Source organism: Lotus japonicus, chromosome 6 (assembly GCF_012489685.1).
Source record: "Lotus japonicus ecotype B-129 chromosome 6, LjGifu_v1.2".
NCBI lineage: Eukaryota > Viridiplantae > Streptophyta > Magnoliopsida > Fabales > Fabaceae > Lotus > Lotus japonicus.
Window position 1 is genome coordinate 66715201 of NC_080046.1, and position 12834 is coordinate 66728034.

At 35.5% G+C, this 12834-nt stretch overlaps 1 protein-coding gene across 1 annotated transcript; it reads left to right on the plus strand.

Moving 5' to 3' along the window:
* The first annotated feature begins 1978 nt into the window (after positions 1-1978).
* LOC130722351 (phosphatidylserine decarboxylase proenzyme 2-like) lies at positions 1979-11004 on the plus strand. Its single transcript, XM_057573045.1, has 21 exons — positions 1979-2245; positions 2340-2419; positions 2516-2540; positions 2725-2784; positions 2902-2970; positions 3159-3251; positions 3341-3391; positions 3787-3870; positions 4221-4312; positions 4545-4700; positions 4890-4974; positions 5790-5901; positions 6815-6915; positions 7696-7743; positions 8623-8769; positions 9517-9612; positions 9696-9770; positions 9879-9971; positions 10230-10316; positions 10398-10448; positions 10644-11004. The coding sequence occupies exons 1-21, from the start codon at positions 2057-2059 to the stop codon at positions 10749-10751; spliced, it is 1902 nt and encodes a 633-aa protein (XP_057429028.1). The 5' UTR covers positions 1979-2056; the 3' UTR covers positions 10752-11004.
* Positions 11005-12834: the final 1830 nt, after the last annotated feature.

Sequence of the window (12834 nt, forward strand, 5' to 3'; positions counted from 1 at the left end):
GATCTCTGTGTGATTGGCTGTGAAGTTGGGGTTGTCTATGTGCTTCAACGTTTTAATGCTGCTTAAAATGTGTGTATGGAAATTCATAGTCTTCTCTTCTTTTCATTATGAGCACCAGTGTGAGTGTGAGTAGATAGGTGCTTTTACTTCCTCTGCTTTAAGTGTTTAAGTTAGGTTGCGTAGGGGCCACCATCATGGTAGTAAGTATCGTACGATACGTTGATACGATACGTTTTTTTAGCCTAATGATATGTATCGCACCGTGTATCGAATTGTCCCTGTATCACACCTGTATCGGCTGTATCGTATCAGGTATCGTTGTATCGCGATATGAAGATGTATCGCACCGATTCAGATATTTGTTATTTTAAGCCTTTTTTTGCGTTTTTTCGTTTAAATCTGGGCTTAAATCTGGGTCAACCCAACTGACTCAATCAATTTAGGGATTGAAATCAACCTAAAACCCCCAATTTCAACACATCTTATGTTGGAAAATTAGAAAAAAGGTTGCGCCGTGGAAGAACCGCTGCCTTGAAAGCAAAAATTTCGGTTGACCTCGGTGCAATCCAGTGCCGGGTTTGCTCCCCAAGATTAACACAACCGCACTTCAGGTACTGTGCACTCAGAACCTAATAGTGCTGAAGTCTCTACAACAATGCTCACAACTACTAAAAGAGAGGAATCAATGTTTTATCTTTTCCTTTTTGTATCACAATTGTTCACGGCCTCTTCTTCTTATATAGAAAGCAAGAATTCTCATTTGCTTCCATCCGTTGCTTTTCCATGAATACTCATGAATGTGTAGTCAAGGAGGCCATAAACAAATTAACACCAGAAATCAAACTGATGCCAACGTATATTTCAGCTTAAAAAGCATTTGAATATCCAACGGTGTAATGATCAAATAATTAAGGAAGGAAGAAAACGGTTATATAATTAAGGCTATAAATATTTTGATAGGATAACTGAAACAATAATTGAGTGCCATTAATCCTAACAATCCCCCACTAATGACAATCAAATTATTGAAAAATTCTGAGCAAAGAAAGTTAATTTTGTACTTAAGTGTTAATGTCCAAAGGATTGAATTAACACGTAGTGAAGTGAGGCAACAACGTTTGTCAAAAAGTGAACGAGTCTTGAACTAGTTTGACTTGGTGGGAACCCCCACTACACACACCATAACTTTAAGATGTAGAGACTCCCCGATAGAATACTAAAGTCATTTTCTGAACCTTGGGATACATGTGAGCGTTTTAGAAAGATTACCCAAGTCTTTCATAGATAGCGGCTTTTACTATCTCACTCACATATTTATTCACATAAATTTTAAATGCGTCTCACTGGCATATAAATGCGTCTCACAAAGCACTTTCACAACTGTGAATAAACTTTATTAATAATAGTATATCAAGTGCGTCTCAAAAGCACTTTCTCATAGATACATCAAGTGCTTCTCAATAGCACCACTAAAATAGCTATGTATCTCTTCAACTTCATCAAGTGCGTCTCAAAAACACTTTATCTAGATACACAAGTGCTTCTCAGTAGCACCAACATGTTAAACGAGTGTATCTCAACAAAACCATTAAGTGTACTCTAAACATGTTGATGTTGGTGATTTTTTGATGGAATATATTCACTGCTTGCGTTCTCCCTCTCTCTCAACTCTTTCCCTTCTCTGTCTTGTAAACTTTTCAACTTCAATCTTGATCATGGTTGTGGCTGTGAAGCATGCCCTGCACCAGAAGCTTGTGGTGTGGCAGCGTTGCCACTCGCAACTCGATGCCGCTTCATAGGAGTAATTAACGGAGGGCTACTATTACTAACATTTGATTTAGATGAAAACAAGATAGTAGTAGAAGATTAGTCAACACTTATTGGTCAACATTTTCTTACATTCTTGTGGTATGGTATTGAACAACTACAAGTGGGCCAAAAAGTAATAAATAATAAAAATATCTTGGCATTGAAAGTAAATGCGACTCCCAAAGTTCCATTCCATTCCATGTAACTGCAATTTTCAGCAAAGCATCACCGAGCGAGTAGCATTAGCATGGGTCAACAACATTCCAAATCGCCGCCGTCGTCGTCGTCGGAAGGGAACGGGTCGCGTTCTCGTCTTTCACGCTTCAAAGCCCGTCTTCACCGTCGTTCCAAAAGCTCTACCAACGCCTCTTCCGCCACTCGCAAACTACTCTCCAATGACAACTTCGCCGGAATCGCTCTCTTCACTCTCCTTCACGTACACACACGCCAATCCTCTCTCTCTCTCTCTCTCTCTAACTCTGCTTCTCCGTTTTGCAGTTACTGATTTGTTCTCCGTTTGATTGTTGTAGGCGGAGATGCAGTTCAAGGATAAATGGATTGCGTGCCTTACTCTCGGAGAACAGACTTTCCGAACAAAGACCTCTGAACAGTTCACTTCATTCATTCATTCATGCTTCCTGTTACCTATTAGTTTCTATTCATTTCTTCATCTATTAATTTGATTTTGTTTTCATTGCTGTTGCAGAACCAATAAACCAATTTGGAATTCTGTGAGTTCTTTACTACTCTCTGATCTATCTATCAGTAAAACCTATCTCGTCATTTTCATTAGGATTCTGAAACTGACTTGTACTTGCTCCATGAGGGGGAAACGTATGATTTGTTTGTAGGAGTGATCTTAGGTTACTCGAGTTCAGCTTCTATATTTTATGAATTATGATTTTTCTTCCACAGGAAAAGAAACTTCTTCTGGAACAGAATGGGCCTCATGTTGCAAGAATTTCTGTCTTTGAGGTGTGTGCTAGCCTATAAGAACTAAGAACCTTATATTTTCTTTGATTATGCATTGCCTTGGAGTAAGCATTTTTAAGTTTGACATTGCATCTAAGTTCAATATTTTTTCTCGTGCAGACCAACAAACTATCCCGCAATACACTTGTCGGATGTTGTGAGGTCGATCTGTTTGAATTTCTGACCCAGGTGAGGAAACATTCTGTTAGGATCCAATTGCAAGGTTAAACATACCTTCCTTCCTTTCTTTTTTCTTTATTAATTACCTTTTTTATATCACATATGTTAAAGTTGTCGATTCATTGGCTTCTTCTGTGAACTTACAGCATTATTCATTTTTACACACTTTTGTTGTGAATGATATGATGATGGTGCAGGATTCTGATTCTGACAGTGAAGTCCTTGACCTTTTAGATCCATCAGTTCCTGGAAAAGTGGTTGGGAACATATCCATTTCATGCTCTGTAGAGGTATATGGCATAGCATACAATTCAAATTCTATTGTTGTTTGGGTATGATGGATTGCTAGGTTCTAACAATTACAAATTAAAACTTTCAGGATCCAATTGAAACAGAGAAAGGCTTTATTAAACGTATTTTATCCATCGTGGTAAGTTCGATCTTCCTCTATTTTCTAATAACCTATACCAAGTGTGGATTATATCTGACATGAGGGTATCACGAGAAGAGATAATTTATAAATATAATCTCACCCATGTACATGAGGGTACTGATGTTGAACCAATATTGCACCCTGGATTGTTGCTGAGACTTTATTATGATATTCGCATACATTTCAACATGTTAAATGAACTACTAATAGATATATTAATGAGTAATTATTCCAGTTTACTTTCTCTATTTCTATTTAAGTTGAATAAATAGAAGAGTATTTGAAACCTGTGATCGATAGAATATTTCATATAACTTCTTGATAATTTGAATAGTCATTTTATTTAGCGCTCTCTATTATTTATTATTGACCTTAGAGGTTGTCTTATGCAGGACTACAATGAAGATGGGAAGCTTTCACTTTCTGAATTTTCTGACCTAATTGATGCTTTTGGCAATCAGTTAGCTACCAACAAGGTTCAGACTTGAGTAGTTATTTTGAGCATTATAATTTCCTATTATTTTTTGTTTTGCATTATTTGCATGCTACATTATCATTATTTTACTTGTATACCTAGATTTGGATTTGAACTTTGATTTAGATTTTTTAACCTTCTATTTTCATATTTCATGGTTTATATAAACTTATACCATCTTGAATATTAGAATTTAGAACTTTGAATTTCGACATTAGAAAGTGGCTGTATATAATGAATCTTTTCCCTGCAAATCATGAAATGAAGTTATAAATTTGCAATATAGTCCATAATGTCTAGTTTTCTATCTACAAGTTTTATTGTCTCAGCAAAACAATTCTTTTTCGATAGAAAGAGGAGCTGTTCAAAGCAGCTGACAAGAATGGAGATGATGTTGTGAGCATGGATGAATTGGCTTCCCTTCTTGCTTTTCAACAAGAAAAGTAATGAACGGCCTCATTTTTGCATTCCTTTGTTGTCTTTTACTATTGGTGGAAATATATACACACATATATGTATGTATATATGTATATTTAACTAATATCATTTGTACTGCTATATCATTTTTTTAAGATTTGATGAAATTTGACTAGAAGTAGGAAATTCGTTTTGAAAACTGTTGTTTGGTTACATTTCTTTGATTCTTATTTGCTTAGCTAGCTTCTGGTATTGCAGGGAACCATTATTGAATTGCTGCCCTGTTTGTGGCGAGGTTCTTCAAATTTCTGACCAGTTGAACAGCATGATCCACTTAACTCTCTGTTTTGATGAAGGGACCGGAAACCAGGTGATGACTGGAGGATTCTTAACAGATAAGCAGGCTTCTTATGGGTAAACTTTTGGAATCTGCTGCTAATTTAAGCATTAAGAGACAGGAATTAGTAGAGTATGATCTTTGTCGACCTAATGGGTTATACAGCACAATTTTTTAGTGCCATATATATGGTCTATGGTTCTGTATATATGATTGCATATCACTAGAAAATAAAGTGAAGTCACTTTATTTTTCCCTCATTATAGGTGGTTCTTGAAACTGAGTGAATGGGCCCATTTCCAATCCTATGAAGTTGGTCTTCGATCTGGATCAAGTGCTTCCCATATTCTGGTATGCAATGTTTTCTATATCTTTCCCGTTGTTTCTTTTCTTTAACTGATTTTATTTATGTGATACATTGTACATTGTACATTTATAAACGTTTTAAGTTATATCAGGATGTACAGGACCTCTTTGATTTTCCTTCTATCTTTGCTAATAAATTAGTTTGCCCAATCACATCCACCATAATTAGAATAAAGGTTTAGCTTGATAAGTCCCACACTGACTAGATATATGGCCAAAATAGTCTTTATGTAGGGTAGAGCAATCCGCACAGCTAAGCTAGATTTTGGGGTAGAGTTAGGCCTAAACCCAAATTCTAAGATGGTGTCACAGCCTATCCTAGATCATTTGGTGGAGAGCACCCATATATGAGTCAGCCGCAGATGTTCATTCCTGCAAATTCTACTCGATATGACCAAAATAGTCCTGGGCATGAGGGGGTGTGTTGAGAAGTCTCACATTGACTAGAGATATGACCAAAATAGTCCTTATATAGGGTATAGCAATTATCACCACTAAGCTAGCTTTCGGGGTAGAGTTAGGCCTAAACCCAAATTCTAAGAGCTTCCAAGCTTATTAGTGGTGGCAGCCTTTTAATGCTATTACCAACTATCAACATTGGTCACACATACCATTTTTTAAAGTCTACGAATTGTATTGGCTCAACAATTTCATCAAAGTAGAGAATTAGAGATATCCTTAAGAGAATTTCAGGAAATTAGAAAAATGATACTAAAATACTGGTATTTTTAATCCTGTTTTTGTGCCTCTTCACCCTCTGAAGTTGTTATTTATTTACTTCAACTTATTTTTGAAATCAGGTATATGATCGGAAGTCTCAAAGACTTGTTGAAGAACGAATTGACAAAAAGATTGTTTTGTCAATGAGAGCCATTTATCAGTCAAAAATCGGTCTTGGTCTAATGGACATAGGTATGAGGGTTTTCCCCCTTCTTTTTTAAATTGTTGAAAGAAATTCTAGGTTACATACATGTGCAAGTTAACCAGTCACCGCTCTTTGTCATCGACCTTATGACATAGGATTGCCATGGTGATGTATGAAGTAGATGCTGTAAAAATATTGCTGGTAAAAAACTCAATGCAGATATATTAGATCTTACTGACATTTCTTTAAGCTGACCAACCTGGTGCTTTGTTAGAAGATTAGTGATAGTGAAAAATATAATTAGTTTTTGGAAAAAGATTTATTATAATGTATACTTCTGTCATTGGATCACACTTACATAAAGACTTGGGTTTTGACTTTGATGCAGCGGAAGTCGTACTAGGATTGCAAGCGCAAATCCTAAGGAAAAGGTTTCTGGAATCCACCAGAAAGGAAATTAGCAAGCGCTAAAACCCTAGAAAATACACTGGAATCCACCAGAGCAGAAGAGAAAACTCTTAAATTTTATTATCAATCAAAACTGAATAGGCTATGCCTTACAATTGCTTAAATAGGAAAAGAAAGAAAATCCTAACCAAAAAGAAATAAGATCTTGAAAGATCCTAATTGAAAATAAAAGATCCTAATTGAAATAAATAAGTTTCTAACAAAAAATAAATAATATCCTAAAAGATCTTAATTGAAAATTAAAGATCCTAATAAATAAAATCCTAATAAAATACTTAGATTTTGTTTTGCGGGCCCGAGACTGATTAGATGGGCTAAAATCCGATCGGGCTCATTCGACGAGCGACATCATCGTCGAAGCGCGCAGCCAGCCGCGCTACATCAGACTTTTGACATCAATGTGATATTTAAATCTGATTTGAATAAGAATTTTCCTTCTGCATTGAGTTACTTTGTTCATTTACCTTAAATTGGTGAACTTCTTATATGCAGGGGTGAAGGAGCTCTTGCAAAATATTTCTGAAAAGCAGGGAGCACAAATGGATTCACCTGAATCGGCTGCTGATATACCAAAATTTATTGAATCTTTTAAGGTATGACAATGCTTCTTACAGTTCTTTGTGGATGGCACCATTTGATTTTGACATATCACAGAAGTCCAAGTTGATTGTGAGTTTGAACCACAATTTCACTTCACTATGATGGATGGCCCTTGTTTTGGTGTTTGGTTATTTTTGGAAGATATCTTATGATCTCTTGTATTTTGCCCATCTGACCTAATATTTCATTTTGTATAAAAACAATTCTCGTTATATGTGTTTATAGACATCCCGCAGCTAACTTTTTGTTTCTTACTCACAAATTAGTTAGCTGATATGTAAGAGGAAATGATATGTCCTGTGATATGTTAAATGATATGTTAGCTGACATCCCGCAGCTAACTATGTCCTTGTATCTTGCGCACAAATTTTTATTAAGAAAATGATATGTAGGAGGAACTAAAACACCCTTCAGGTGTGGGGTACTGGCATTGCAGGAACTTATTTAGATCTTGCAAAATTATTCTGTAGTTTAAAATGAAAGGACATAGTTTCCCTTCAACAATCAACATGCTTGAGTTAAAACCTACTCGTAGCAGTGTTCTAACTCTATTCGTGTGTCTACAATATATACATATATGTACGTACATAGGGGTGTGTGTGTGTGTTTGTCCAACTAGGTACTGGAGGAAAATGAAGAGTTGAAATAGTTTAATTGTTTAATCTGCAAAATAGAGTCAGGTGTTATCACATCTATTTTTATTTTTTAATGTATTTATCTGCTGGACTTGTGTGCCTATAATACCTTCTTATAAAGTGACTATTGTGTTGTAGGATCAACTTAATTTGGCAGAATGCAAGTATCCACTGGAACACTTTAAGGTGGGGCAAGACTTTGTGAAGACTCAAGAGTTTGAGTTTATTATATGTTATTGATGCACAATTGCTACTGAACACTTTTTTTTCCATCGTGTTAATTATTTAGGATACATTGCAGGTTCAATTTGATTATGCTTAAAAGTTAAAATAATGGTGTCTCATCATATGCATACAGTTTTGTGTCTTAATTTAATAAACATTATCTAGTGCCTAATTTTCAACAAACCTTAACTTTCCTCCAGTGTTTAAAAGCTAGTAAATGCTTACTTAACAACATAGCTTACTTGGTGCCTATTCTTGAAAATAATCTGATGATCATTTCAGTTGCACCTAAAACATTCCTGTTGTTAACGGCTTTCATTGCTGATACAGTATGCTTTACAATTATAATATAGCATTTATTATGTTATCTTACTTCAGTTGTTTCTGAAATCTTTTAGCCATAATCCATGTGCTTGAGACCTTTGTAATGTCCTATATTTCTCACTGCTTATTGCATAGGTGGACTGCCATTTGGTTTTAGCTTTTGTCCAGCCTATCATGATCCAAGAATTTCAATGCTTTTCTCTAGTTTTCATACATATTGAATGCATTCCAAACCTATCTCTGCGCTGACCGCTTCCGCTACTTCTTGTTTTTACTATGTTATCATCGAACCCATCATGCCTTCAAGTTGAATATATCTTCTCTATTGATCCCTGTTGAACACGGGAAACTGAAAGAATTTGTTTTCCATTGAGCTAGCTGTATTGTTTTCACAAGCAGCTGAGTGAAGTTAAATAAAATTTCTGAGCAATACTCGTAATGAAAACCATGTTGGACTTCATAACGATAGTAGTTATCTTGTTAGATGACACATATCTTTAATTATGTTATGGGCAGACATTCAATGAATTTTTCATTAGAGAGTTAAAGCCTGGTTCAAGGCCAATTGCTTTGGCTGAACGTGACGACATTGCTGTGTGTGCTGCTGATTGCCGTCTTACTGCATTTAAATCAGTTGATGATAGCACAAGATTTTGGATCAAGGTATTTCTTTTACATCTCATGCACTTGGAATTTTCTTGTCCCAATAATGCATTTTCTTTTTAATATTTAGATATTCTCAATTTCTCATTAGCAAACCTGCACTTAGATTTACATATTGAACTTGGGCCTGCTTGAGTCACCTGTAAATTAGGACAGAGGCATTGGGGAGGATATGGTTTTACTTATATGAGAGTAAATCTGAGACTATTTTTTGTCATACTCTAGCTTTGCGTGAAATCCAACTTGAGATATAACTCCGTAGAACGATTTAGTTGCTTAAACAGTTTTTAGTTATGAAAAGACCCAACTGTTTGAGGTACTATTTCTTCTGTTGTTTCTACTGCTTTTTCTTGACATAATATGTTGTTCATCTTTTTTATTTCCAAGATGTTGTCTTGTAATATCACCTATCACCTTTTATTTAGACCAATCACCATTCTTCTCTTTCTACTAATGAGTGGGTTAGTTGTGAAAATCTGTATAAAAATAAATTACTTATATAAGTATAAGCAAGGGTGTTTCAGTCAAGCTATATATCAATAAATAACATCATACTCTTCGTGCATAACCTTAAACAACAAACATTTTGGAATAGAAACAATGCCAAATTATTGAAACTGGTGGCAGCTAGTGGCAAGGAAAATTAAATTCCCTTAAAAATTGGGATAGCTCTCATTCTTCTGTCCTTTAATGTTAAGTTTTTTCATGCCAAATGAAGTGCTTTTTGGATTATATTTTGTACTTTAGGGTCGAAAGTTTTCCCTTCAAGGCCTTTTGGGGAAAGAAATGAGTTCCAGTGCTTTTGTTGATGGAACAATGGTTATTTTCCGCTTGGCACCACAGGTATTTGTTGCTTTCTTTCAAAGTCACTTTAGTTTTGTGTTAGTTTGCTTGCAAATTTTGATTTCAATATTGATTTTTTGCAGGATTATCACCGTTTCCATGTGCCAGTATCAGGAATTATTGAGCAATTTGTAGATATCCCTGGATGCCTCTATACAGTATGTGAAATAATAACTAGCAAAATGATATTTTATTTATATATGGGTCTGTTTTCTGTGTCAATTCCTATTTGCAACTTTTCTGATGTGTTTCTATTCTTCATCTAGGTCAATCCCATTGCTGTTAATAGCAAGTATTGTAATGTATTCACGGAGAATAAGCGAGTTGTTTCAATAATTTCAACTGTAGATTTTGGAAAGGTTTGTCTTGCAATTAACTTCTTTGCCTGAATGCACAAGTTTAGTTTTATTCCTATTTATTTATTAGTGGCATATAAACCATTATGCATTTTATTTTTTATTCATGCTTTTGTACCTCTTGCATTCTTGCCATTATTATGAGGTTTGCTATATTCCTGAAATGTTTTCAGAGTTCACTGGCTCCACTACAATTCATCTTATCACTGCATGCCTGTATTTTATCTGTATCTTAGAGAGTTTCCTACGATGTGGAATCAGGTGGCATTTGTTGCAATAGGAGCTACAATGGTTGGTAGCATTACTTTTACAAAGAAAAAGGGCGATCATGTCAAGAAGGGAGATGAGGTTTGGACAAGTTTAGTTGATTACGGTTTTTCCAATTTTATATGTTGTTTTTGTTTCTAATTGGAATGTGTTTGCTTACAGTTCGGATATTTCTCATTTGGTGGAAGCACTGTAATTTGTGTTTTTGAAAAGGTAGGTATAATTTATCTATACTGTTCATTTTTTCCCTTCTTCAAGGCAGTTCTTTCTTCTTGTTTTATGTTTGAAAATTATTTAGTTGGTCCTGATTTGTATTTTTGGTATAACATGTCTATGGGGCCCCAATAATTCATGCCAAATCATGAAATACATGTATGCAGTGACATCTGTTTTCTTTTGTTCTTACAGAATTCAATTACAATTGATCAAGACCTTCTAATAAATAGCACCAGACCGCTGGAGACCTTGGTTTCTGTGGGGATGAGATTGGGCGTCTCTACAAGGAAACTGTCATGATTTAGTGTTGACTCACATGGAAATATTGATCCTGTGCAATTTCTTTGAATCAGTACATCTTCACTATTCACGGCATTATGTGCGTTTGTTGCCTTTATGTGCATTGTCCACAGTTTGATCTCTATGGATTAAACTGGAAGTTACGCCTGATGGAAATGTCTTTGGATATTTCACCAAGTAGTATTACACAAGGTTGTAAACGTCTCAACTTTCTCAAAACGATATTATGAACGTTTCATGACTTGTCCCTTTATTTCTATTTGTTTCTCCGAAAAATTGTTTTCATCTTCTTTTTCTTTTTAATTATGCATGTCAAGGTTAGAACAAGTTTTAAGGCTCAGTATAACACAAACTGTAGAAATGCAAATACACTTTATTTTAGAGATCTTTCCTCGCCACGAAACATGTCTCGATAAATCATTACGTATCGTAACATGATAATCTTTTCACGACTGTTTTAAGTTTAACTTATGCTCATTTCAAGTGGGTTCTTCGCTTTGCAAAGAAAGCTTGAGCACAATGTCTTTTCTTTCCTTCTTCCTCGAAACTTCAACTAAGGCTTGTAGGGATTCTGATTGGGCAGCTTGCATTTATAACGGGAATTACTTACATGTTTCTGTATTTTCCTTGGAGATTCATTGGTTTCTTTGCACTCAGAGAAACAAAAAACTACCTCTCGCTCCTCTTCTGAAAGAGAGTATCGACCACTTGCATTTACAATATTTAGTATTTACACATAAAGTACTGTATACAACAAAGGTAATGATGATAGATGGAAGCCTCCGCCAACGGGAATGGTGAAACTGAACGTTGATGGCAGCTTTGGTGGGGAACCTAGTCGCATGGGTGGTGGTGGTGGTGCGTTCCGTGACAGCAAGGGAACATGGATGGGTGGCTTCATCTCATTTGAAACTGGCGGTAACCCGCTCCTGGTGGAAGCTACGGCGCTCCGCGATGGATTGGAGTGTGTGTGGCAGCGTGGCTTCAGAAACCTCATATGCGAGGTTGATTGTCAAGAGCTGATCTCATCCCTTGGCGACCAAGAGAGGATCCGGTTCATGCTAGTTCTTCAAGACATCAACAATTAGCTTCTAAGAGACTGGATTGTGGTGCTGCAACCTGTTAACATGATTGCCAACATGGTAGCATATCGTATGACTCGTTTGGGTGCGGAAAGTTTGCAACCCGGTGTTCATGTTTGGGACAGTCCTCAGCTGGAGATTATGACTCTTATGCTGAGTGACTCAGCTTTTATTCCTTAGCTCTTTTGTAGTTTTTCCAATGCAGTAAAAAAAAAGTAATGATGATAAGCGTGCAAAAGATTAAAACAACTTCCTATAAAATATGTTATCTTAAATTTAAAAAAAACTGACTATCTACAACAAAAGATTAAAAAAACTAAGATCCCGTTTGGAAGAGCATATGAACAGCTTATTTGAACTTATTCTATAAGATAAACACGTGTATATGTGTTTGAAAGAACTTATTCATAGAGCTTGTATAAGCTCCCCTAAGCTATTTTTAGCTTATTTCAATAAGCTCCTAGTAATAGCTTATGGAATAATTTGTTCGGAGCTTATCTTTGTACCTCCCTTCAAATCTTACCTAGTTTACTTTTGCCACTTCTTATTTTATTTTTACTTTGAAAATTCAAAAACCTCAAATCTCAACCCACGACCTTTCTTTTACTCACGGCAACTTATTTGTTTTGTTTGTCCTTTTCCTCTTCGATTCTCTTCCGATCTGTAAACGGGAGGTCTCCTCTACTTTTTCAATTTTCATTCTTAAGACATGCAATTTGTTGATTGAATCTACCTCGCTGTATTTTTTTTTTTTCTTTCTAATTTCATAGTCTCCTATCCGTTAAATTTCGCTGATAAATTCTTGTGGTTCCATTTTCCCCTTTCGTAACTTTAGTTCTTTAGTTTTAAATTTTTAAACTCAAGAAGTTCTGATGTAAAAATGTACCCAAACACTTTAATTTTGTATAAGCTATTTTCTCTATGTGCATCGAAACGCAAATAACTTATTGAATTTAAGTGCTTATGACATAAGCCCTTATGCAATAAGCACTTATTAAATA

Coding starts and splice junctions, on each gene's coding strand:
- LOC130722351 (XM_057573045.1), top strand. CDS start 2,057: ATGGGTCAACAACATTCCAAATCGCCGCCGTCGTCGTCGTCGGAAGGG. Junction 3,252..3,340: donor CCATTTCATGCTCTGTAGAG/GTATATGGCATA, acceptor TAAAACTTTCAG/GATCCAATTGAAACAGAGAA. Junction 3,392..3,786: donor AACGTATTTTATCCATCGTG/GTAAGTTCGATC, acceptor TGTCTTATGCAG/GACTACAATGAAGATGGGAA.